Here is a 27,013-nt window from a genome sequence, read left to right on the forward strand (position 1 = left end):
ATTGCAGATGGCGAAACTTTAAATATAATAATCACAGCTATTCTTTTATCTTTTACTAATTTCTCTTGTCCTTTCTGTTTTCTTAAAGGTATTATTCAAAGAGCTATTGTAAAGTTTTCAGAAGAGCTTCTGGTGAGTTGCCGGTCTTTTTAAGAGGGAATATGCTCTCTTTTTGAAGGTTTGCAGGTCGTATAGGTCCGGAAATACTGCTGGTGACAGTGCATTCCAAATTTTACAGCGCGCGGCAGAAAGTTACGCGAAAAAAGTACGGTGGAAGACTGCCACTTATCAAAGTTATGAGGATGGTATATTTTTCATAAGAGCTTACCCAGAAGATCGTCTTTGTATTTTGCATCGTGGGTCAACGATCCATTTCCTACTTGTAGGGATGGTAGGATGGCTTTCAGAAATATCCTTCAATAACTTAGGCCAGAGACCAGAATTCACGGGTTCCCAAAGGTACTCGAGTCTCTCACCAATACTATTGACGTGCTGTTTCTTTGGCCGAGTGATCTCTCTTTTTAAGGATCTATAGGCAAGGTTATACTCCATTTTATATGTATGTATCCACGCATAGGCGCGAGGGAGGTCAATATTTATCAACAACAACAATAGGTCAACAATATTTTTTACTGAACCGTCAACAAGAAAATATTAGCTAACTAGACGTTCCACGTGGCCTCGCCCGCCTAAATGAGAAATTTTACGGAAACCGTAGATTTTCCTAGCCTAGAAAATAGCCTATTTTCCTTCACGTCATGGTCTGCTCTACATCTGTGCCAAATATCTTATAAATTCATCCAGTAGTTCGCGAGATAAGCGCCTTCAAATAATTTTCCCGGTTTTTTCCACATTTTCCTATGTTTCTCTGCTTCTATTAGTTTTAGAGTGACAATTTGTAGTTTGTAACTTTCCTCAATAAATGAACGAACTAAAAACGAAAGAATTTTCCAAATCGGAATGGTAGTTCTTGAGATTAGCGTGTTCAAACAAACAAACTCTTCCACTTCATAATGTTAGTATAGATTTAAATTTTATACCATGCACTTATAAGGTCATATTACACTTCTTATTATTTAATAAGCCGATCTTCTTAACACTAACATACGGGCTTTTATCTTTACAAACATGTAAAAGCAACAAAATATACAAGAATAAGCGTGTACATGACCAGAGCATGGCTCAGGAGAAAAAAAAAAATACGTGGAATAACCATGCAACATTTCACTGCATTTGTCAAAACTTCATTTATGACACGAATAAACGTGCATTGATACAATAGTGTTAACAAGTCACATATTATTCACTAGAATAATAATTTTATATGGTTTTTCTTAAATATGTGGTTAACCGTGAATATTTAATTTTTAATAAATATATGAGCTGAAAAATATTTTTTTTACCTTTAATTTGATCATACATTATATTTGTCTATTTATTATGTAGTCAAAGTTATGAGGTTCCAAACGTTTTTTTGTCTTCCTGAAAAGTTGTCTTTTTTCGATTGCACGCACGGACGTAAAAAAATAATTGCACGTTTATTCGTTGGGACCATCGGTATTAATCTGTCTTAAGACTTCCAAGCGAGTGCTAGCCCTAAGTCATGAAGTAACACCATGTCAGAGGTCGGTCGCACAAGTGCGGTAGAGCAGCTCCAACCGAACCATGTTAAATTCACACCAACTCGGTATCTCGGTTTTGAGCTCTACTTCCTCATGTAGAATATTAAACCAGCCTGTATATGGACAGTCATAAACAGATAGTAATAATGTTTATTATCTACATATTGTTTACACGGAAAATAGATTTATTATAATGATTTTATCTATAAATAAGTAGAAAAATAAAGGTAAAAAATGAATAATAGATACTAAACTCATACGTGAATTGGCCAAAAGCAGAGCACAATAAATAAATATTTGGATAACAAGAGGCAATTTGAGAAAAGAGGATTATTTCATATTTTCTTCTTTTAGAAAATGGATGGTATTGAGCTCGCATGTATATTAATTCATATTCTATGCCTCCATGTTCTGAGCTCTAAACTTTGCATGGGTAAACTAAGGTTGGGTTGCACCAGAGGCGTGGTAAAAGTTAAAGTTATGGTTCTAGTTAATGCTAATTTAACTTTAACCTTAACTTTGACCACAGAATTTGACAGCAGACGTTGCTGGTCCGACAGACTTTATAAAGCTTAGGCCAAACCAACGCGACCAAAGCGACTGCGAAGAAATAGCGTCTACCGCACGGCGGACGCTGCCCATATAATCTTATGGCGCCGCCGTGCACACGCGAGATGGTCGCGTCGGCAAAGCGAAACATGCGCGTCAAGTTGTCAGACGCGTGTTTTGAAGTGTACATAAATAGACTATCTGTCTGAATAAAGGCTTTTATTATTATTATATTATTATTCTGTAATGGCTGCTGAAGGACGACGTTGTGTGTTATGCCCACGTTCTGCTCTGCGATATAAAAGTGGGACCAATCGCCAGATGATAAAATGTTAACAATTCATATCTGGTCATTGGGCCCACTGGGCCTAAAAACCTTGGGACGAAACACCAGAGTACTCATCCGATCGACGGCTTCTGACACATAATGTCAGATGCCTGCCGGAACGCACTCTGCTCATATATTTTGTATCTGACGTCCGGTCCGGATGAGTTGTCAGATGCCGTCTATCGGATGGCAGAAATTTTTAATTGCGTTCCTGCGGGCATCTGACATTATGTATCAGATGACGTCCATCGGACGTCAGTTCAAATGTTTCTGACGGATCGCGCTCTCTCTTACATTTTGTACTGAGCCGAGTGAGCTCGAACTCGCCGGAAGGAAATTTCGGATAGTGTGCGGTGTGGCGGTCCGGCCGACATTCAAATGTTTCGTATCAGAAATTTCGGACAATGTGCGGCCGGGCTTAATAATATTGATAAAGGATTGCTCACACTATCGTGTCATGCTTGAGACTTTTTCTAATTCGGTCTAATGGGGAAATTTAAAATGAAAAACTAAAATTAATAAACAAACTAATCCTGTCATACCAATACCTTATCACATTAGGCTAATAAAATTTTGAGAAAATGTACATTAAGTGCTATTATTATTAAACAAATTTTAATTTGGAACCATAATACTATTCCCGATACTTTCTTGACTGAATGTATATAGATAAGTCCATCTAGTTTCAGTGAGTATAATTATTATACTTGCGCGTCCGTGGCGTAGTAAGTAAACTTTTGGTTACACTCGAGAGGGTGCAGGTTCGATCCCGGGTAGAGGCGTGTACCTAGATAGATAGCGTGTAGATAATATATTTCAGATCTCAAGTACCATCAAGGAAGTTGATTCCTATGCAATTGACAGACCAACGTTATTTGGTCGAATATGTCAATTCAGTTAATTGTGATCTGTCAGCTGGGTTTTTTTTTTCTTTTTTTTTATGAAATAAGGGGGCAAACGAGCAAACGGGTCACCTGATGGAAACTTCCGTCGCCCATGGACACTCGCAGCATCAGAAGAGCTGCATGTGCGTTGCCGGCCTTTTAAGAGGGATTAGGGTAATAGGGGAGGGTAGGGAAGGGAAGGGAATAGGGGAGGGTAGGAAAGGGAATAGGGTAGGGGATTGGGCCTCCGGTAAACTCACTCACTCGGCGAAACACAGCGCAAGCGCTGATTCACGCCGGTTTTCTGTGAGAACGTGGTATTTATCCGGTCGAGCCGGCCCATTCGTGCCGAAGCATGGCTCTCCCATGTTTGACGTAACGCAACCAAACTACTTAGAGCGCTTGCAGACGAACGGCACGTTTCGGCGGCCCGTGTCGGCGGCAGTTGACGGCAGCCGTCGACCTTGCAGTTGTGATGTAGCGCGTAAAGGTAAAGGTCCACAGGTCGGTATCGTACGCAACGGACGTCTCGCATCAAACGGATATTTTTTTTACAGTACCTACGTCCACTGTATCGGCAGCGTACGGATTACCGACTAGACAGTATGTTTATCTTCAAATTAGTCCAAACAAAGTTTCTAAGTCAAGATTTCTGCTTTCGATTATTTCATTCACACCCCCCTTTTGAGCATTTATTTACTAGGTTATTCGATAATCCGTACGCTGCCGATTCAGCGGAAGTACTGTGAAAAAATTATCAGTTTGATGCGAGACGTCCGTTGCGTATGATACCAACCTGTGGCCGTTTTACCTTTAGGCGGTACCTCACAACTGGGGGCCTACCACGACCTCTATTAACGACACCGTTTGACAGATAAGCAATAATTACTTTAACGTCAAGCTAGCGATTTTAAAAAAGTTGATATTTCACAGCGGATTTAACAATATTTTGCATTTTTTACTGTTTTTTAGTAAAATTATATTTGAAAAGTGAGTAGGTAATGTTATTGTAATCTTACAACAAAGCTTTCTGGAAACATGATCGTTTTAGGAAAGGTCGTGGTAGGTCCCCTGCAAGCGTCATAAATTGTCAACGGCTGCCGTCGACTGCCGTCAACTGCCGCCGACACGTGCCGTCAACTGCCGTCGACTGCCGCCGACACTGCCGCTGACTGCCGTCGACTGCCGCCGACACATGCCGCCGACACGTGCCGTTCGTCTGTAAGAGCGCTTAGGTCCCCGATTTGCATAGGAATCACTTCTCTGATAGTACATAATACGGACGCTTGTACGGTGAAGTAAAACATCGTGAGAAATTCTCGCATTTGGTTAGTCCCAGACGTATTGACCTGTTCATTCCTCTGGACTAGGCCAACTGCCATAATACACATATTATTATGTGCTTGAGCAAGGACATTTAATTTTTTTTATTCCAGGCATTAAAGAAGAGTGGTTACTTCGCTCGTAAAATCATCCACAACGGATACAAAGGACTTGTATTATAATAAAAATATAACATTTCATTTACTTATTTGAAAGAAATTGCGCTGGTCTTATTGCGTTTGTTGTTTGGCCAATTTTTTTTTCCTTCGATTTTAGTTTGAAAGACGTCATGCACACTATAATAAAAATAATGGTGAATTAGGGAAATAAAAAAAAGAATTCATTCTTAATCAAAGTTTTTAATAACCAAAACAAGATAATCTCTAAAAATATACAAACATCTTTGCCAGTCATACTTATTACTTCTAAATAAAGGGAGGTAACTATTATATTATTTAAATGAAGCTTACTAATATTATGTAACACAACATTTTGATATTTACGTTGAAGTATTTTTGAGCAATATTAAGTCCCTGTGTAGCCAGGGGCGAGGTATAACTAACTTCTAAAGGTAACAAAAATAAGTGATAATACTTTGGGGTGTGTACGTTCCTTGTAGAGAATTCACTGTGAAAGTAGCAGTGTTGAAAGAGTAATTTTTTTAAAAATTTTGTATGGGGAAACTCGTGACGCTCGGGCCCTTGCCCTGGATACAAAAGTGAAAAAAAAAATTCGTCTTTCAGCGCTGCTACTTTCACAGTGAACTCTCTAAAAGTAACACGTACACACCCTAAAGTATTATCACTTATTTTTGATGCACTCTGTATATTAAATTAGTACTTATTATACTATATTAAATTATGAAAATATATAGGAAATGCTTATGAAAAATACAGTGTTAAATTAGAAACTAATAAAATACAATAAGGCACTAATAACCAACAATGAATTTCTATAGTATATTTTATTTAAATAATTATAAATGTTATACTGCCGTTACCATTTACCAGTTACCTAAGACATATTAAGTAAATTGTTGTGTATTCTTCTTGTTATAATATTCAGGATTAAGAGACACCTGTGTGCCGAGTGTGAGTTTTTAACCGACTTCCAAAAGACGAGGAGGTTATATGTTCGGCTGTGGATTTTTGTTTCACATTCGATCGTGAACGCGTTTGGCGTTTACTAATTGGCGTTTTGTATGGATATTTTGTACATTGCTAGCGATGCTCACGGGAGTTGGTACTACTAATATATATTCTGTGACGGGAGTGAGCCCAGCCCAGTGAGAAATCCCATACAAAATCTTAGTAAACGCCAAACGCGTTCACGATCGAATGTGAAACAAAAAACTCACACTCGGCATCATAAAGTTAATATACCTAGCGGAATAGAGCAATAATCTCGAGCTGTCAAACGTAACCGAAATTGGTTTTCATCTGTGTGAAAAATATGTGTACGTATACACTTACACAAACATGATTGGACTTGAATTCTATGAGATTAAATTGTCAACGTGCGGCACGTGCCGACTGGACGTCAAAAAAAGAGTGCTGCTGTCATGTATCACACGTCTCATTTTACCGCGCAGTGTTACTGATAGTGACATCTCGCTTTCTCAGGCCTTTGTTTCTCTATTCCGCTAGGTTTATTAACTTTATGCTCGGCATACGGAACGAGACGACACGATGAACGGACGAGTCGCGATTTCGTGCATCGCCAAGTCGCGCCTCGTTTCTCTTGCTAAGCTATTGCATAGCTTTTATCGCGGGCTTTGAGCGCGGCGACCCAATCAAGAAATTCCGTAACGAAAATAAACCTAACACCCCCACTCCGACCGGCAAAGCGGCGCGGCGTTGCCGTGCATCGGCACGGTGTTTGTGTGCGTGCGACTAGACGTATGCAAATTATAAAAACTTGAAAGGTGTCAAGGGACACCCGAATGGAACGAAGTTATTTCTTATGTTCAAAAACCTGTGCTTATACATAATATACACCTATATACACACAAAAAATTACTAAAAAAACGAAATCTATTGACGCCCAGGAATACTTACTATCAACGCCCTCTGTCCCTAACATGCAGGTACTAATAAAAAAGTGTCGAGGTCAAATCAAGGTCAAATATCGTTCTGTCTAGCCTTCAGATTTACGCCGAACGCGCGATAAGGACCTTCGTTCCAATTGCATACGTTGATAAAAATGCTATGCAATAGCTTTACCGCGGCAGTCCCTGAGTGCCACACGTATTTTTTGGTATAAACTGACCTTTATACATTGCAAATTTTGCTATACATTTCGATTGGCGCTACTCTTAGGAACGAAGTCACGGTTAACAGATAGTTACATAAATACTTTCAGCTAATATACATTATGCTAATTAGCAGCTAATAATATTATCTTGTGTGGTGGCTAAATGAGTTAGTAGAACCTCTTAGCTAATTAGTAAATAAATCAATTATCCTTAATAGAGGTCTATATCATCTTATAATTAGATTGTATTAGATTAATTAATAATATTAGTATAGAGTGAATTAATTTTTTTCTAGCGCCTTCATCAGTTTCAGTTATTGATTTAATTAACAATAATTTAGGTATATCGAAACTAATATAATGTAACGAAAATATAATATGGAAGCACTGTGTCGAAGTTATATATTATGTTTTTTGGGTTTTCAAAAATAATGTAACGTATTGTTATCCTTAGAACATAATATTATTATTCATATTATAAAAATTGAAAATAAAAAAAAAAACTACAGAATCTCATACTTTAAATAGTTCGACAAGGCTGTTTATGAATGTGGCGAGAAAAGGAACTAATGCTTCTATCATACAAAAACGTAATTTTTGACAGTTCTCCTTTACCAGCAGCGCCCATTGACATTCATATTTTAAAGCCTTGGAATACTGTACAAACATTGGCCTTTATAAACAAATATTTGTTTTTTTGGTAACGTAAAATAGGTATGCGAGAATTTTATATAGCTACTACTATATACTATTACAATTCACAAGATACAGCCTAAGGCAATCGTACAAAGACAGACACAGACAGACAGTAAAGTTTCAATAGTAATGTTCCATCTTCATCCTTCAATAATATTAATTTAGCTTATTAGATACCTACATAATATACGTATTAATTCAGTAGAAAGAAGGTTTTAAACCAAGAAATTATCAAAATAATCTTTCAAACTATCCTACTGGAATAAGATTACTATTTGAGGTGGCACCAGCGGTCATTGACATTTCTAGTCTAGGAGCTATGTGAAAAAATATACTCGCACTGCATTCTGTTAACTTAAGAATAAAATTGAATTCTTGTAAAGAAACAGACTAGTTTCATTGGAAAACGTCTTGGTAACTCTTTGTATCTCCAACTGTAGGTCTACCAGAATCTGGTGGCAAAAAGTGAAAAATTCTATGCAGATTGCTGGTGCTGCCTCTAGCGTGAAAACATTGCTGTATTATATACTACTTTTACAATTTAAACCCCGAAAACAATATAATATAAACATTTCCTCTTTCGTATTTACACAACATTTGGATTCTGGCCTTATAAAATACCCAGCTGGGCCCAAACCGTTTTCTTTAGGTTCAAAAACCGAATTTCAATAATATTATTTTTTCAATTGCCTTAAATTAAAGGGTTCGCTACATTTTAGTTTTTTCTTTGATGTCTTGAGTTATGTTTGGAGGATTTGGAGGTAAATATGGTTTTTCTGCAACTTTTTCTGCTTCGGCGTCCTTCTTCTCTTCTGCTTCTAAGGCCTTCTTTCTTGCTTCTCTTCTTTCTATTCTGCCTTGAGTGATGAATATTCTGAAAATATAATTAACTTATGCTACTGAAATTGAGCTTATAAACGTAATTAACACAAAACATTGTTGTTGTCCTTAAAAGACAAAGAAAATTCCTGTAGTCGACGTTAAAAGAAAAAGCCTTATCGAATTACAGATAATATTGTGTAAATGGACAGTGAGTACAAAATATCTTTAGAACTTTTCTTCGGGTTTTAATATTAACGATACTTCGGGGGCATTGACACTGTAAAAGAATTGATACGTTGCATTTCTTGAGCGGTGTAAATAAAAATACGCATTGTAGCCGAATGTTGCCTTTTAGTATTATAATATTATGATAATCTCTGATTCTTTAGTTTTACAAAATATGGGCGCGTTCTTTATATTTTGTTAATCCTAGCTAATTATTATATTTTAAAGCCGAGGGCCCAGCAACAGATCAAAACAGTTTTTTCTAAAAAGGTGGCTCCGTGTTTGTTTCATACGAGTACGCTGATTTTTCTCGCCAGAATAATTTTCGCACGCATAGTAGACATCACGTAGAAAAATTCTAAAACTTAACATGTTTTTTAAATCTATACATCTATACTACGAATAATAAAAACTAAGGAAAAGTACTTTTCCTTACTTTTTATTATTCGTAGCATCTATACATACATACATACATACATAGTACATACACATAAATAAAATTGGAGTGTCTGTTTGTAATATTGAAAGAACCGTTTTTTACTAAATTCATATGAATGTATATAGGGTACAGACACCAAAACAACATTTTTTACAATTTTTGTCTGTATGTCTGTCTGTCTGTCTGTCTGTCTGTCTGTTTGTTCCGGCTATACTCTGAAATGGCTGGAGCGATTTTGTCGAGACTTTTTAGGCACATAGCTGATGTAGTAAGGAATAACTTAGGCTACTTTTTAACCGACTTCCGAAAAGGAGGAGGATATATTATTTAACTGTTTTATAAATGATCATTAAAAAGGGGATTTTTTCTCTTTTTTATTATTTTTGTTATCACATTTTGCTGACACGGACGAAGTCGCGGGCAACAGCTAGTTCGGAAATAAAACATTTTTTATTTATATAGCAACAAATGGCTGGATAATGGACGTGTCTTCATTAAGGCCGGCCATAGACGGACCGAATCTTGCAGTCGAAACCGAATGCGGTCACCGCACGGCGATCTGCAGTTTCCATATTAAATTAATATCCGCCATACACCGATCGCTCGAGCAGTTCTTAAGCAGTAGGTACAAATTTCAACGCGACCGCTCTAGCTAGAGCAGTCGGTCCCGACTAAATTTTGCACGGCACGGACAGAGTGTTTATGTACAGCCACGCGTACAACGGCTGGAACAGCAGCGATGCCAGCGTCTCCGTCAGCGAGAACAGCAGTCCGTGTGGTACTTACACGAGTATAACCACCGCTGGTATTATCAGCGCCGCCGTGGTGAGGAACACCGCGCCGGGCAGCACGGACAGAGTGTTCATGTACAGCCACGAGTACAGCGGCTGGAACAGCAGCGATGCCAGCGTCTCCGTCAGCGAGAACAGGGAGTTCACCTTGGCTGAAATCGAAATGAAACGAATTGGTTAAAAATTAACACTTTTAGAACGTCTACATGAGGCCTACCACCGGTTCGGGAACTAACCCGGCGAGAAGAACCGGCGTAAGAAATTCGCAATCATCATTATTATTCTTCTTAACGTCATCTTTCTCGTACTCTTTGCCATCGTCATAATCATCGTCATTACAACAACCTACTTTAAATATCGTATGCTTGATTTACACGCTAAGTAAGCAGCTTAGTAGACATAAAGAAATTTAAGACGCTACTTTGTTTATACGTGGGAGTCATGCTTCGGCACGAATGGGTCGGCTCGACCGGAGAAATACCACGTTCTCACAGAAAGCCGGCGTGAAACAGCGCTTGCGCCGTGTTTCGCCAAGTGAGTGAGTTTACCGGAGGCCCAATCCCCTACCCTATTCCTTTCCCTACCCTCCCCTATTCCCTTCCCTACCCTCCCCAATTACCCTATTACCTCTTAAAAGGTCGGCAACGCACTTGCAGCTCTTCTGATGCTGCGAGTGTCCATGGCCGACGGAAGTTGATTTCCATCAGGTGGCCCATTTGCTCGTTTGCCCCCTTATTTCATTAAAAAAAATGTTTTTAAGAAATGAGCAAAGTTCTGTATGAAATTTTAAATTAACGGGGCTGCATACAAAATTCTGGCCTATTTTTGCTCTAAAATGGTACGAAATCCTTCGTGCGCGAATTTGACTCGCATTTGACCGATTTTTTAATATAATATTTCTATCAGAAACAGACACTGCAATGAGAATAAAAATATCACAATATTGTAGACCATCTTTTGAGTAGATCGGCACCCAATCACAGAATAGATAATAGTACTTACAAGTAACCCAGTTACAGTTACGCAACGTGTATAGTGTATACGTAATAGCAGGTGTATATTATTCTAATCCAGTAATTCAATTCGCCACTGGATTACTACTGGATAATGTAAACGTAGAAGTGTAATGCAATTCGATGCATGCCACCCATTACAGTGAATACAGTGCCCGTTTACACTATTCCAGTCGTAATCCAACGCTGGATGGGTTCACTGGATTGAAATTTTGCGCTTCAAGACGTTTATGAATTCAGAAAAGATTTTTAGGCTAAGACTACCTTATTACGTCACTTACTTACCGGTTTCTTGTTTGTCTACTACTTTGGATATGATTGACCGAAGAGAGGTCGTAGTTACCCCACCCAGCAACTCGATACAGGGAACTGTTGATATAAAATACAATAAGGCGAGGTTGTATTTAAAATATTATGATAAGTGGGAGATTATACGTGGGAGAGCCATGCTTCGGCACGAATGGGCCGGCTCGACCGGAGAAATACCACGTTCTCACAGAAAACCGGCGTGAAACAGCGCCACCGAGTGAGTGAGTTTACCGGAGGCCCAATTCCCTTCCCTATCCTCCCCTATTCCCTTCCCTTCCCATCCCTACCCTCCCCTATTACCCTATTCCCTCTTTAAAGGCCGGCAACGCACCTGCAGCTCTTCTGATGCTGCGAGTGTCCATGGGCGACGGAAGTTGCTTTCCATCAGGTGACCCGTTTGCTCGTTTGCCCCCTTCTTTCATTAAAAAAAAGTTGGCAAGATAGAAACACCTTTTGGCTTTTCAAGAAAGAAGCATCAGTTTCTCGAGGCAAAAGGTGCTTCCTTAGCCCAAGAATACAGGTAAGCATTTGAATGTGTCTATCTCTTAACATGAAAAATTAGTAAGGATAACGCAGTCCCAACTTTAGATTAGTTGGGAGTTGGGATCTTTTATCCTAAATAATCAAGTTTCCCTGTTATGCTATGATGTAAGCCTAGTCAAAAATTCATTGCTTTATTTTTTTTAGAGTTCCGTACCCAAAGGGTAAAAACGGGACCCTATTACTAAGACTTCGATGTCTGTCCGTCTGTCCGTCTGTCTGTCTGTCTGTCTGTCTGTCTGTCTGTATGTCTTTAGGCTGTAACTCAAGAACGGTAATAGTTAGAGAGTTGAAATTTTCACAGTTTATGTATTTCGCTTGCCGCTATAACAACAAATACTAAAAATAAAATAAATTAAATATTTAAGGGTATAATAATATTTCCCATACAACAAACGTGATTTTTCAAACTTTTTTTTGCTCGGTATCAATGATGACAACAGACTGGCACCTGAAATTTTCGCAAAATACTGAGCTGTGTTTATACTTTAATAATTAATAATAAAATTTAAATAAAATTAATAATAAAGGGGGCTCTCTCATACAAAAAACACATTTTTTTACTATTTTTGCTCTATAATGGTACGGAACCATTCGTGCGCGAGTCCAACTCGCACTTGGCCAATTTTTATCGAAAAATTAAAACAGAAGTACTCACTCAGGTACATTTCAATATCAGTGGTGACGAAGGCGGACCATATCGCTCCGACGAACTTGCTGAGGACCGAGATGAGGCACAGGATCGCATCGTCGATCTGCAGCTTCTTACTTAGTACCGTTATTGTAAACATTGCCCCTGGAAAATATATAAAAATTGCAAAGACTCAGAGACGAAGTAAATGATGAATGAAAATTTGATAGATTACTTCTTGAATAATGAATAACTAGCTATTTGACCGAGCTTTGCTCGGTATTCGATAAAACACGAATAAAATGACATTTCCTAAAAATGATTCCTAGCTAGATCGATTTCTCGCCCCCGAAACCCCCAATTTCATGAAAATCATTGGAGCCGATTCCGAGATTCCAATTATATAAGTATATATACAAGAATTGCTCGTTTGAAGATATATAAGATACTAGATGTTCCGCGCGGCTTCGCCCGCGTAATGTCCTTTCATGTGATCTATTCTTCATGTGTGCCAAATAACATAAAAATTGCTCCAGTAGTTTCTTAAGAATAAGCAATTTTAAATAATTTCCTCCGTTTTTTCCACATTTTCCTCTATTAATTCGTGCCTATTAGTCTTAGCGTGATAGAATATAGCCTATAGCCTTTCTCGATAAACGTGCTATCTAACACTGAAAGAATTTTTCAAATCGGACCTCCTTTTATCGGTTCCTGAGATTAGCGCGTTCAAACTAACAAAAAAATCCGCTTTATAATAAATATTAGTATAGATGACGTTAGTGTGGACTGTGGTATTCATATTGTGTTTATCTATACATATAAATAAAATCTAGAATATATTCTGAAGAAGATTTATTTGATACTTGTATTATACTTGTTACCCGCGACTTCGTCCGCGTCAACAAAATGTAAAATACATAGGTAAAAAATAAAAAAAGTAATAATATGTCCTCCTCCTTTTTGGAAGTCGGTTAAAAAGTAGCCTAAGTTACTTCTTATTACATCAGCTATCTGCCAATAAAAGTCCCGTCAAAATCGGTCCAGTCATTTCGGAGATCAGCCGGAACAAACAGACAGACATAAAGACAGACAAAAATTCTAAAAATTAGTATTTTAGTGTAAGTACCGTCTAAATATTCATATGCATGTAGTAAAAAACGGTTATTTTAATATTACAAACAGGCACTCCTATTTTATTTATATGTATAGATGTGGCTTATGATTTGACAGGTACACAATTTGATGTTAATTACTTTGCAGATATTTTAAATAATAATTCATGGAAAAGAAAAAAACAATCTTATTACCTAGTGGGATTTACCAGTTGGTTAATAACAAACAAAAAATGTACACAAACACATTACCATTAAGGGTGGGTTGCATCAGAGGCGAGGTTATAGTTACAGTTATGGTCAAAGTTATGGTTATAGTTAAGGCTAACTTAACTTCAACCCTAACTTTGACCACAGAATTTGACAGGCAGAGGTCTGTTGCTGGTCCGACAAGGTTTTAAATGAACTTGGGCGGGGGCGCTGCTGGTAAAGGAGAACCTTTTTGTATGATGACAGCGTTAGTTTCTTTTTTCGCCACGCCCATTTAAAGCTTTGTCTAGCTCTATGGTTATCGTTAAATATGGCATCCTTAACCAAAGATTTGACATTTTGCACTGTAGTTAAAGTAACAGTTATAGTTAAAGTAAGTTGATGCAACTTACCCTTAATGTAAAAAATATAATTCTTATCATAAGTACTTTTTTGAAACCACAAAAATAACGGTTTAAACTTAAGAGTGCGTAGTCAAATTGTGTTCGATAGTTTTGACAGCTGCAAAGTTAGATAAAAAATGTATGGGATTCGTCAAAACATGACTAAGTAATATTTCGCTTAGCCAAAAAAAAAAATTAATAAACAAATTTTAGGCCCATGTACTTTTTAAGTAGCGTTGTGCACTTTCTCAAGATAAGAGATAGAGAGATGGATAAGGTCGAAAATTTGTAAAGAAGAAGGCGAGTATACCACCATCGCGGCGTAGGAGAGAATTAATATCTTCCTCCCTTTCTACCACGAGAATGTATACTTCTGCTATTTCGTTTCACCTCTGCCAGCACTTCCAGAGTGCGACCCATGGGCGTACCCAGGTTCTGGGCCAGGGGGGGGGAGGGCAAAATACCCAGGTTCTGGGCCAGGGGGGGCAAAATTACCCAGATTCTGGGCCAGGGGGGGGGGGGGGGGGGGCAAAATACCCAGGTTCTGGGCTAGGGGGGGCAAATTACCCAGATTCTGGGCCAGGGGGGGGGGGGCAAATCAGATTTTTTATAAGCTAGGTGTTTATAAAGTATAAAAAATTATAATTTTTAGTTGTAAAAATATTGTATTCCAAACAAATGGCAAAAATTCGTTTTCTTAATTTTTGATTTTTATAGATAAAAGTACTAAATAGTATACTTAGTAGGGACGTCGACATGATCCAATGTTAACCGTTATTTTTTGTGGCAGCTGGATAACAAGTATGGTGCGACCTGTTAATTTTTTACTGTACAGAAAAGTTGCACTTACCGAATGAGTGTAGCACTATGGAGTAGCCGGCGTAAAAACCATACTTCACCATGTCCCAGTTCAGGCGATTTCGCACAAACAGATAAACAATGTGGTGCTCCGCTGAAAAAACAAACATACTTTATTGTTGACTGCTAACTGCAAATCTTATATTTAAAAATGGATTTTCAAATATGTTAGTCGCGCTAAAACTCGAAAACGGCTGAACGGATTGGGCTGATTTTAGTCTCAAAATATTCGTATAAGCCCAGGGACGGTTTTAAAGTGACACGAAGTTCACCGGTACAGCTAGTCTAGGGTAAAACTGGTGACTGTTAAATGCATGAAAACTAGTTTGGTAAGCGGCAAATCAGAAAGATAAGAAAAACTTTTGAGTGTACATAAATCAAAACCTAGAAAAACATTTTAACTGTCAAAGGCACGATTATCAGAACATTTATCACGGCATCATTATCATCAAGGCACTTACCGAAAGTATTGAGCACAGAAATAAATCAAGATAGAACGGCGACGTGCGTACGTTGCTAAGGAATCGATCGTGTAAATTTTTGCTTTGCATTTAGTTAGAACAAATAACTTACCCGTGAAAAGGAATACCTCCTTTTGACCGTTTCACTTTCATACTTCTGTTTTTACAATTAGACACTGTACAGTGAGGCATTTTTGCACAACCGCTCCGGTGTAATCAAGTCGAGACGTGCGCGCTGACTGAATGAACGTTCAACGAATCTTGCTCACTTGTGCAAGATTGAAACACGCGTACTTCACCCGCTTAGCCGTTCTATCTTGATTTATTTCTGTGGTATTGACAATAGAAGAAGAAAAACTTACCCATAGATGGTCCGTATAGAATGAATACTGCTACCAATGTAAGAATGACTTTGACTCTTCTATTGGCTGCCCTCTTCCGCACCGCAACTCCGATTGTATCCACAACATGGGTAACATCGAAGAACGACGTCTCTTTTGAAGTGATTCGTTCGATCTGAAAAATCATTTGGGCATATTATTGCTTGTTTTTTACGAACAAGACAAAATTTTTTTGGTAATCGCATTGCGTATACGCACTTGCAACTCTTCTGATGTAGCGACTCCATGGGCAACGGTAGTTGCTTTCCATCAGGTAGCCTGTTTAACCCCCCCCCCCCCCCTATTAATTTTATAAAAAAACGATGACGACTGCCACCATCAAGCCGGATCAAAAAGAAAAGTAAAATTTCCTCTGATTGTGAAATTGAAAAATTTTAATACAAAGTATTTCCGCCGAATCGAGGCGGTAGCGGTTATTTCTGTCTATTGTGGTAGCGGTCAAAAACTTGTTATATGGCGATTGATAATGAAGTGTCAGATGTTCCTAGTCTAATGGCGCTATCGTAATTTGCATACTCGATGTGAACTGAGTATAAAGTCTGAAAACTGAGTGTCACTTCGAACTCATAAAAAGTTGGAGATTCTCATTCTGAGAAAATTGATTTTCCGATGAATCTATAATAAATCTGTGTCTTTATACGAGGTCAATTGTTTTCATAAGTTAACAAAATTTTGTGCGATCATTTTTCATATAGCTCCTAGACTAAGAAGGGATCGCTAAGCTATCGCCTCGATTTGCCAGGTACACAATCGGTGCTTTTAACCGTTGTATACTTGCAATAGCAGCGCATTAATTTTTTTGATCAATTAAATAACCTCAGCTTTCGGCGGCCATGGTAAGTAATTTGTGCATGTATTTAGTAAGACAAAGTTTTTTAAACGTTTGATTCGTTTATTTCAGTAGTATAATTTTTGTTACCTTCATAAAAACATTTTTATATCATATTAATTTTTTATCTTGATCTAGTTTTTACCATCATGTCTTATTACTTTTCAAAAGACGAAATTACAATGTCCATTTTAGACGTATTTCCCAGCATCTTAGTGCCTGTCCAGATGAGGCGTTTTACGCGCGAAGTCGCTTTGCATATAGATACCGATTTATTGCATCCAGATACCGTGTTTTACGTGCCTTTTTAAGGGCCCCCGAGACGATCAAACGGTTTGATTCAAACCTTACGTGTTTGATGCAACCGTTTGATGTCGGTTTGAATGGTTTGTCAAACGACACTGCGCAGTTTCATTCAATACGCGCTGTCGAGTACACGTATTGTGATACAGAAGATGCACTAGTGTCTAGACTCTAGAGTCCAGATTCTAGAACGGAGATCAAGATTTTCTTACCTTATGTTTATAACGTTAATGTCTTGCGTCAGAAGTGAAAAAAAAAGGAAACGACTTTGGTCCAAATTAATGGTATGGCCTATCGACTAAGATAATATCGTTTTACCCACGAACATCTACAGAAAGTGCTATGAACTGCAGCTTCTTTTTTTTCTTCTTCATAACCCAGCACTAAACTAAGCGGGTTTGATCAAACACGTCGGAACACGATCAAACGGCGCGTCAAACACAACGAAAATATGAAATTTCATCAAACAAGCTTCAAACACGTAAATATTTGACAAACCGTTCAAACTAGCTTTGTAAACGATCAAATCGGTTTGAATCAAACTAAAATTTACGTGTTTGAGTCAAACCGTTTGATCGTCTTCGGGGCCCTTTACGCTACAAACATGGACTCGAAGTTATCACGCTCCAATCAAATACGTGTCCATTCGCAACGGACTCGCGCGTAGTTCTGGACGCTGCAATGGCACCCAAGTATCTCGACTCGCGCCTCGTCGCTCACGTGTTTTACGGGTGAGTCGAGAGTCCCGCTCAGTCATTGCAAGCGTTTCACGCGCGAGTAAGAAAACGTGCGTAGGCATCTGGACGCGATGTATGTAGCTCTAGTATCTCGGGTACACTGAGTCACTCACTCACACGTAAAACGCGTGAGTCGCTCACTCGCGCGTAAAACGCCTCATCTGGACATTTTCTTAGCATTGAGCTATGTGCTACGTCTGTTTCAAGCGATTGAGATAGGAAATACCCTTATAAGCTGTTGGTCTCACAAGACAAAGGAGGAGAAATCCTCAGTATTAATATTCAGAGGCTTGTAACAGTATTCCCTCTATAACAGCATTGTATCCGCAATCTTGGTGTTATATTATATAATGTAATATATTATTTTTAGGGTTCCATACCCAAAGGGTAAAAACGGGACCCTATTACTGAGACTTCGATGTCTGTCCGTCTGTCTATCTGTCTCCAGGCGGTAACTCAAGAACCGCTACAGCTACACTTCTGCACGGATTATGTATTTATAGTGCCGCTATAATAACAAATACTAAAAACAAAATAAAGTTAATATTTAAGGGGGCTCCCATACAATAAACGTTATTGTTTGGTCTTTTTGGCTCGGTGACATAGTTTTGTGTAGAAGAAAATTTAAGGAGGGGGGGGGAGGGTTTGGGGGGGGGCGCAGCCCCCCCCCCCCAAGAAACGACCGGTGCCGAAGCTCGCTGCATATAAATCAAACGACACTTGAAATCTGTATAGATAAGAGAGATAAAAGCTCATAGCAAGAAAAGGAGTGGAGATAGATACAAAGTGAAAAGCAGAAATTTGTAGGAAATTTTATGAGCTTTCATTGCGTACTGCACTTTTTTTTCTCTACGACGCACCGTTTTAGCGATATGATCAAAAAACTAAAAATAATGAAACTTGAGCCCCTCCCCCCCATCCTAGGCGATCATTCATCCATTTCGTTATAAGTAACAGATCCATGTTGGGGGGGGGGGTTTGTTGGGGGGGGCACAGCCCCCCAAATGAAATGACACTCTAAAACCGTATGTTTAGTTTAGTTTTTAAGTTTGTTCTTCAAAAAGGAGAAATGTAAGTTGGTGACATAGTTTTGTGTAGAGGAAAATTTTAAGGAGCGGAGGGGGCTGTGCTCCCCCTCCCCCCCTCCCCCCCAAGAAACGACCGGTGCTGAAGCTCGCTGCATATAAATCAAACGACACTTGAAATCTGTATAGATAAGAGAGATAAAAGCTCATAGCAAGGAAAGGAGTAGAGATAGATACAAAGTGTAAAGGAAAAATTTGTAGGAAATTTTATGAGCTTTCATTGTGTACTGCACTTTGTTTCTCTACGATGCACCGTTTTAGCGATATGATCAAAAAACTAAAAATAATTAAACTTGAGCAGCTCCCCCCCACCCTAGGCGATATCGTAATAATATATAGCCTATGTGTTGACTCAACTTCTAAGTAATATCCGTGCAAAATTTGAAGTAAATCCATCCAGTACTTTCTGAGTTTACCCCGGACATACATACAGACAAACAGGCAAACAGACAAAAATTATAAAAACTATATTTTTGGTTTCTATATCGATTGTAGATCACGTCGCAAGTATTATTTTTCAAAAAATTTTAATGTACATTATTGACTTTCCTACGATTTTATTATATGTATAGATGACTTACTTTGTTCCTAAAAAGGAGAAAACGCCACGATACCATTTCGTTATAAGTAACAGATCCATGGTGGGAGGGGTTGATCAAATGACACTCTAAAACCGTATGTTTAGTTTAGTTTTTAAGTTTGTTCTTCAAAAAGGAGAAATGTAAGGAGGGCGGGGGTTTGGGGGGGGGGGGGGGCGCAGGCGCAGGGGTGTTCAATCAAATAACTCTCGAAAACCGTATGTTTAGTTTAGTTTTTAACTTTGTTCTTCAAAAAGGAGAAATGTAAGTCGGTAATTTTGTGTAGAGGAAAATTTTAGTGAGGGGGGCGCATAAAATTTCATGTTTCTAACTCAAGAAATAACGGACTTTCATTCAAACTTGCAACCCCAATTCCACCCCCTTGGGGGTAGAATTTCCAAAAACGCTTAAATACGTATCCATTCATTTTTAATCAGTAACCCAAAAATAAAGTTTTATGTTTCTAACTCAAGAAATGACGGACTTTCATTAAAACTTTCAACCCTTATTTCACCCCCTTCGGGGTAAAATTTTCAAAATTCCTTCCTTAGTGGGTGTCTACTTAATAAAACAACCCTACTCACCAAATTTCGTGGCTGTAACTTTTACAGTTTTTGCTCAGCGATGATGAATCAGTCAGTCAGTCAGTCAGTCAGGACATGTAATTTTATAAGTATAGATATGATACACATATTTAATAAACATCCATGACCCAGGAACTCCCGAAAACTTTTTGTTCCGTCGTCCGCGGGATTCGAACCCGCGACCTCCGGCTTGAGCTACCAACACGCCCACCATGTATGAATAATTGAATACCCTCTGAGAATGCGAGTGCGAATCAAAGCTCTAGGTGACTAGGAGTGAATGTTCTTCATAATTTTAATACTAAATATCATATTTTTTAATGTAACACAAGGGCTGGACCTATTTTGATACATTTTTCTCGTTGGTACGAGAAAGGTTTGTCTGTTAAGTCCACTAGTGTTAATTTATGAATATTTGAACATTGCAAAAGTTAAACAGTTGTCATTTCTAACATTTTCGCACCATTGTGTCATTTTACAGGAAAATATGAATTTTACATAATATGGCGTGACGATCAAAACATAATAATTTGTATTTACCAGCGGGTTATTTGTTCTGATGTGAAAATGATGTTCGCTGAAGCCGAAAAGTTATTGTTTTGCTTATTTGTCTATTTCGAATTAAGTATACCAAAAACGTCAAAATGCGTAACTACTTATTATTACAGTAGGTGAATGGATATAATTATGACGTAGTTTAATTTTTTTTTCATAGGCAAGCCGATTTCGCTTGCTGTCTTGGACGTTTGACGCATAATAAATAAAGTTAGAAATAAAAAATATGCGTACTTCGGTAACCGAACGGGCGTCTAGAATATTCTGTCTTTAGACACTACACTATGTGAAGATTGGTTACTGTCCACAGATTGTATACTATAATATATTATAATATTATTGTAGAGTCCTTATATATTATACATAAGATTTTGAGTACAATAACAACCATCATCATCATCAAGACCTTAAGGCGCTCCCCCTACGGAGATGCCGTAATTTACCGCTTTTTAGAGCTTTATAACTCATAATTTGAAAGCTACAAAATAAAAATATATCTTCAGTATACGAAAATTCCTTTACACGTTATTAATTTCCTATTTTTGTTTATTATACTCCTGATATTATTAGCTTCCAAAGTAATACCAATTTATTAAAATTCAAGCATACATTCAGCATCTCCCTAGGGAGATGCTGAATGGTGTTTGTGTTTGTGGTGTGGTGGTGAATAGTGTTTCAAATAAAAGTAATTTGTAAATACTAGTATTTACACATTACTTTTATTTGAAACACACGCCAATAGATCGGAAATATCATAAACTATACGGAAATAACGTAATAAACGGAATATGTAATTCCACATTTTAATTTTTTTAGGTCAATTCTGAACTAAGATAAGTAAAAAAAAATTGGCAACGCGGCATACGCGCAAATGTATGGTCAAGAGCGTTTGCTCGGGGGACGGCCTTAATGCACTTTCTTAAAAATATTATGCAATTCTCTCTAATAATAATGTTAAATGTTAATTTTACGTGGGAGAGCCATGCTTCGGCACGAATGGGCCGGCTCGACCGGAGAAATACCACGTTCTCACAGAAAACCGGCGTGAAACACGCTTGCGCTGTGTTTCGCCGAGTGAGTGAGTTTACCGGAGGCCCAATCCCCTACTTTATTCCCTTCCCTACCCTCCCCTAATTCCATCCCATCCCTACCCTATTACCCTATTCCCTCTTAAAAGGCCGGCAACGCACCTGCAGCTCTTCTGATGCTGCGAGTGTCCATGGGCGACGGAAGTTGCTTTCCATCAGGTGACCCGTTTGCTCGTTTGCCCCCTTATTTCATTAAAAAACATGTATATATGCAAAATATTCGTGTAAACACAAGACATCAATGTATGTGTTTTGTTTAGTAGAGCGCAAGTGTATATCACGTGTATGTTGAAACGAAAACACAATATCTTCTGATAATTCAATCCAATTAATCTATTCACTTTATTTTTAAGGACACATTAAGTCATATCGATTCTTATCTAAAACCCTAGTAGAAATACCAAATATCTAGTAATTACTAGCAAAAATTTAATTTTCATAACATCAGGTAATTTCTGATGGTGAAGTCGTGCAGAATTACCTTATAATCATAGATTATAATCAGTAGTAAACAAAGCATTGTAAATCTATAATTATCTGCACGCAAGAGCCACCTGACTAGCCTTAGAGCAGACGGACCACAAATCACATATAACCATGATGCGACAATCACTGCAGTGATAGCATATTATTTTATTTATGGTAATTATAAAATACCAGCTGATATCTTTCTCAAGGTCCATAGCGGCCAAAATCGGCCTAGATAGGATCTAGTTTGCATAGATAAATTTGTAATTAGCAATACAGCTACACACAGAAGTAGAAAGTGCAGCGTATTCAAACAAACGCCTGATTTCGATTGTTTGTAGCCCGTCCACACTATTCGATTTCCACTCGTAACAACACATCGACAATAATAAGAGCCAGGCACATCTGATTAAGCCCGGCCGCACATTGTCCGAATTCTGGTCAGAAACAGTTGAATTTCACCGGACCGCCACCCCGCACACTACCCGAAATATCCTTCCGGCGAGTTCGAGCTCACTCGGCTCAGTAGTCAGTACAAATGTAAGAGACAGCGCGGCCGTTCAACTGTTTCTGATCAGAAATTTCGGACAATGTGCGGCCGGGCTAAATCTACGTGACAATAGTAAAACAGGACAGGTGCAAAGCGATGTTTTTGACTTGGTATTTTAACCAATTTCCAAAAAGACGAAGATGTATTTTTAGAAATATTTATCGGTGAATTATGATGCTTACTAATTATCAACAAGCGAAGTAGCAAAATTGGAATGATTATCACTTATCAGACTATCAAAAGGAATGCTATTGAGAAACGAGGTCTTAATGTTTCCTCAACAAGTACTTTTGCTAAGATTACTGATAATATACTGTAGATAAGATATTGTTTACTTACAGGAGGAAATCCATTGTCTTGAAGGAACTGGTCTGGCTCTCTCAAGCAGAAGCACCCGTACATAAGAACTACTATGAAGAGGCAGGTTGTCATGCTGAATATTCCATAGTAACCCATCTTCTTCAACAGGATCCCACTTATCCCTAACCCAATCGGTAGGCCAGCTGTCATACAGAAACTGACTAGCCCCACCCTGAAAGTCCTGGATTTCTCCGATGTTATGTCACTAATGTAACTGAAAACACCAAGGAACATCGTCACCCAGCCACCGGTGATCGCTGGGAAGAACGTCTCCAAGAACACCGTCACTTGTACAGGAATTTCATAAAAAAAGTAAACGTTCACAATATTGTTTATGGAGGTGGCGAGTTCGCCGAAAATCGGTAGCAATATGCATAGCTTCCTCTTCCCCGTTCTATCGCTCCAAGCGCCTAAAAACATGATGATGATGCAGGGCAGCGCAGTACTCAGAATGCTCTTCCAAATATCTATAGACGATATCAATTTTTGCACCTCCTTCTCATACATTGTGTAATTGTCACTGTTCTTTTTCACTAGCGCATCACAGATCACGTCATTGTAGGCGAGGTTGACTCGGCAGGCTTTGTCCAGGTTGAAGTTTCCCATCGCGAATCTGGATATCACGCTGGGTATGATGAGGCCAGCCAGCAGGGGTTCAACTGTGACGTTGTCCCTCAGGTACCATAGTTTCTCTGCGAAGTTTCTGTCCTTGTACTTCTTGTACCCGTCCCTCACGTTCAGAGGATTTTCCTCCTTTGTCGCCTCCTGTTTTTCCGCCATCGTATTTTCACTTGTGTGAATCTTTTATAACGCGTATTTCATTTTCCGTCGCAACTGCAGCTGGATACGTATAACGTTTCATTAAACACAATGGCCGTCAATATCTGACACACAACTGCCTTTATTATTTACTCCTCCGATATGTTTGTTTGTTATCAATTAATTGTAGATAATGATAAATTGAGTCTATCCTTTTGTCGCACGTCGTTTTAATTGCATGTTTGTTTAAACATTTTTCTGTTGCTTAATTGATTTTTAACTATGCATAGTTACCTGAAAATAATTAAAATATTTTGTTAATAGCGTTTTACAAACAAATTAAGCTTTTATGAGCTGCGTCGAATGTTTACGTTAATTATAAAATATTAATTGTGTTATCACATCATTTTTATCGAAGGTCTAGTTTCTAGGCAATCAAAATATTCTGCTTCTATTTTCTGAAACGTGTTTTACATTTTTCAGATTTCTGCATAAAACTGAATTTATATCAGGTAAATCTACTCGAAGCACTCTGTGCTAGATAAATTTAATATTTTCTACGAATCTTCTCGTTCATATAGAAGCCTCTTAGTATCACTAGCTTTTACTTGCCTAAATTAAAGAAAAAGCTTTCTAAGACGTATTATATGTCTATTATCTTTATTATGCGATAACAATGTATATTACATTGTATCATGTTGGTATATAACTTGTTTATAATGTCACTTAAATACTGTTTTATTTTTCCGGATGAATTAAAATAAAACAAATAATCGGCCAAGTGCAAGTCGGACTCGCGCACGTAGGGTTCCGTACCATTATAGAGCAAAATTAGGCCAAAACTTGTGTTTTTTGTATGGGAGCCCCCCTTAATTTTTTATTTTATTTTAATATTATTGGTAAATATTAAACAACACATATAACTAAGGACTTTGAGAAAAAATCAAGTACCTACCTGTTGCCATTATTGATATAGAGCAAAAAAAAAGGCCAAAAAAATCACGTTTGTCGTATGGGAGCCCCCGTTAAATATTATTTTTATTTTGTTTTTAGTATATTTTGTTTTGATAGCGGCAACAGATATACACAATATGTGAAAATTTCAGATGTCTAGCTATAGCGGTTCATGAGTTACATCCTGAAGACAGACAGACAGACGGACAGACATCGAAGTCTCAGTAATAGGGTCCCGTTTTTCTCCTTTGGGTACGGAACTAAAAATAAACAATATTAGCTTACGACTCATTTACCACCTTATATCAATAATAATTAACATAAACAAATTTGTAACTTATAACATAAAATATCATCAATGTTATCGTCACAAATACTATTGTACTTATCAGGATCATTATTGTATTAATATCAATCATGTCATTATGACACACACTTTTGTACTTAGTACTACTGTAACTGTTAAGGTGCCCATACACGGGACAATTATCGTATCGATTTATCTCCTCGATGTTAAAATCGAACGACAAATTGTACGTGTGTAGCAATATCGCAAACGATTTTACGTTCAAAAAATCGATTGGATGATTTTCTTGACGATCGATCGAAACGACAAATCCCGTGTACCTTTAGTAGAATGTAATCCTATCGACGACATATTAGGATCACTACAAAAAACAAACTAAGTAAGTATATAATAGCGCATTTAATAGTATATTCAATACAATTCTTGAATTGAATTGAATATACTATATATACGTGGGAGAGCCATGCTTCGGCACGAATGGGCCGGCTCGACCGGAGAAATAACACGTTCTCACAGAAAACCAACGTGAAACAGCGCTTGCGCTGTGTTTCGCCGAGTGAGTGAGTTTACCGGAGGCCCAATCCCCTACTTTATTCCCTTCCCTACCCTCCCCTAATTCCTTCCCATCCCTACCCTATTACCCTATTCCCTCTTAAAAGGCCGGCAACGCACCTGCAGCTATGAATGCAAATCTCGCGAGATTGGGGCTCAAGCGAGATCCCGCGAGTTTATGAATACAATACCGCGAGATCTCGCCAATTTCGAGATCTCGCGAGATTAGCAGTTTGGTGGGTTTTTTTGCAAATAATCACATTATTATAAGATTAACATTCATTTTCACGGATTTTTTCAATTAAATTTTATGCATCAAACATTGTTTGACGTATCTGTCTATCATTTTTAAGTAGCAAACTTTGACATAAGTACGTATCTACTATCTATCAAATAACAAATGAAAGAAACAACCAGTCTTCTCTTCTGTGCGCTTTTATAATTTTGGACGTGGCGGTAATATCGTGGACGTCTGCGGTAAAACGATAACATAGGGAAGTACAATGTATGGAAATATATGAAGACGTTTTTAAATTTCCGTCGACGACAAGTTTTTAACGTGCACGTTAGAGGACATCACGACGTCTACAATTCTGAACCGCACAAAATGTCCGCGCTGCGTAAAATCAAAAGGGCATTGAACGTACCCACGATAACGTGACGTCCAGAATTATAAAAGTGCACACTTTTTTTTTTATGAAATAAGGGGGCAAACGAGCAAACGGGTCACCTGATGGAAAGCAACTTCCGTCGCCCATGGACACTCGCAGCATCAGAAGAGCTGCATGTGCGTTGCCGGCCTTTTAAGAGGGAATAGGGTAATAGGGGATGGTAGGGAAGGGAAGGGAATAGGGGAGGGTAGGAAAGGGAATAGGGTAGGGGATTGGGCCTCCGGCAAACTTGAGTGAGTTGCCGGAGGCCCAATCCCCTACTCGGCGAAACACAGCGCAAGCGCTGTTTCACGCCGGTTTTCTGTGAGAACGTGTTATTTATCCGGTCGAGCCGGCCCATTCGTGCCTAAGCATGGCTCTCCCACGTATATTTTTAATAGTTACTTAAAGTATACACTATCAAACACAAATCTTTTAGTAATAAAACAGTTCTTTAACTATCAAAACAACGAGAAGTCAAAACATAGACTTAGTTGAAAATCACAGTGCACAGTTGCTTAAGCCAGCTCCACTTTGTTTTTACTCCGTGATTGCAACTCCGTCCGTGTCAGTCCGCGCTTCGAATAAGACATTATTATGCTCAAGTGCAATCTCGTCAAACTCGCGAGATCTCGCCTTTTTTTCGTCCGAGATCAATCTCGCTAAAAAAGGCCGAGATCTCGCGAGAACGAGATTGCATTCCCTAGTGACGACGCGAGCCCTCACAAAGCTCGGCTTTTAGCTAGTATTATAATATTATGGCAGAGTATAATTATAATTTGGTTTTGGTTTTCAGGTATTGTC

General features: G+C 38.3%; 1 protein-coding gene across 1 annotated transcript in view; it reads right to left on the reverse strand.

Moving 5' to 3' along the window:
• Positions 1-8,341: 8,341 nt before the first annotated feature.
• LOC121730854 (proton-coupled folate transporter-like) overlaps positions 8,342-27,013 on the reverse strand; it is a 29,330-nt gene continuing 10,658 nt past the window's right edge. The window contains exons 2-8 of the mRNA XM_042120048.1: positions 22,967-24,040; positions 15,812-15,965; positions 14,981-15,082; positions 12,453-12,590; positions 11,231-11,314; positions 9,928-10,084; positions 8,342-8,529 (exon numbers count right to left, since the gene is read on the reverse strand). Of these exons, the coding sequence (XP_041975982.1) occupies positions 8,364-8,529; positions 9,928-10,084; positions 11,231-11,314; positions 12,453-12,590; positions 14,981-15,082; positions 15,812-15,965; positions 22,967-23,767 (1,602 nt within the window). The 5' untranslated portion in view covers positions 23,768-24,040 and the 3' untranslated portion in view covers positions 8,342-8,363. The remainder of the gene's footprint in view (positions 8,530-9,927; positions 10,085-11,230; positions 11,315-12,452; positions 12,591-14,980; positions 15,083-15,811; positions 15,966-22,966; positions 24,041-27,013) is intronic.

The sequence above is a fragment of the Aricia agestis genome, chromosome 10, assembly GCF_905147365.1.
Source record: "Aricia agestis chromosome 10, ilAriAges1.1, whole genome shotgun sequence".
NCBI lineage: Eukaryota > Metazoa > Arthropoda > Insecta > Lepidoptera > Lycaenidae > Aricia > Aricia agestis.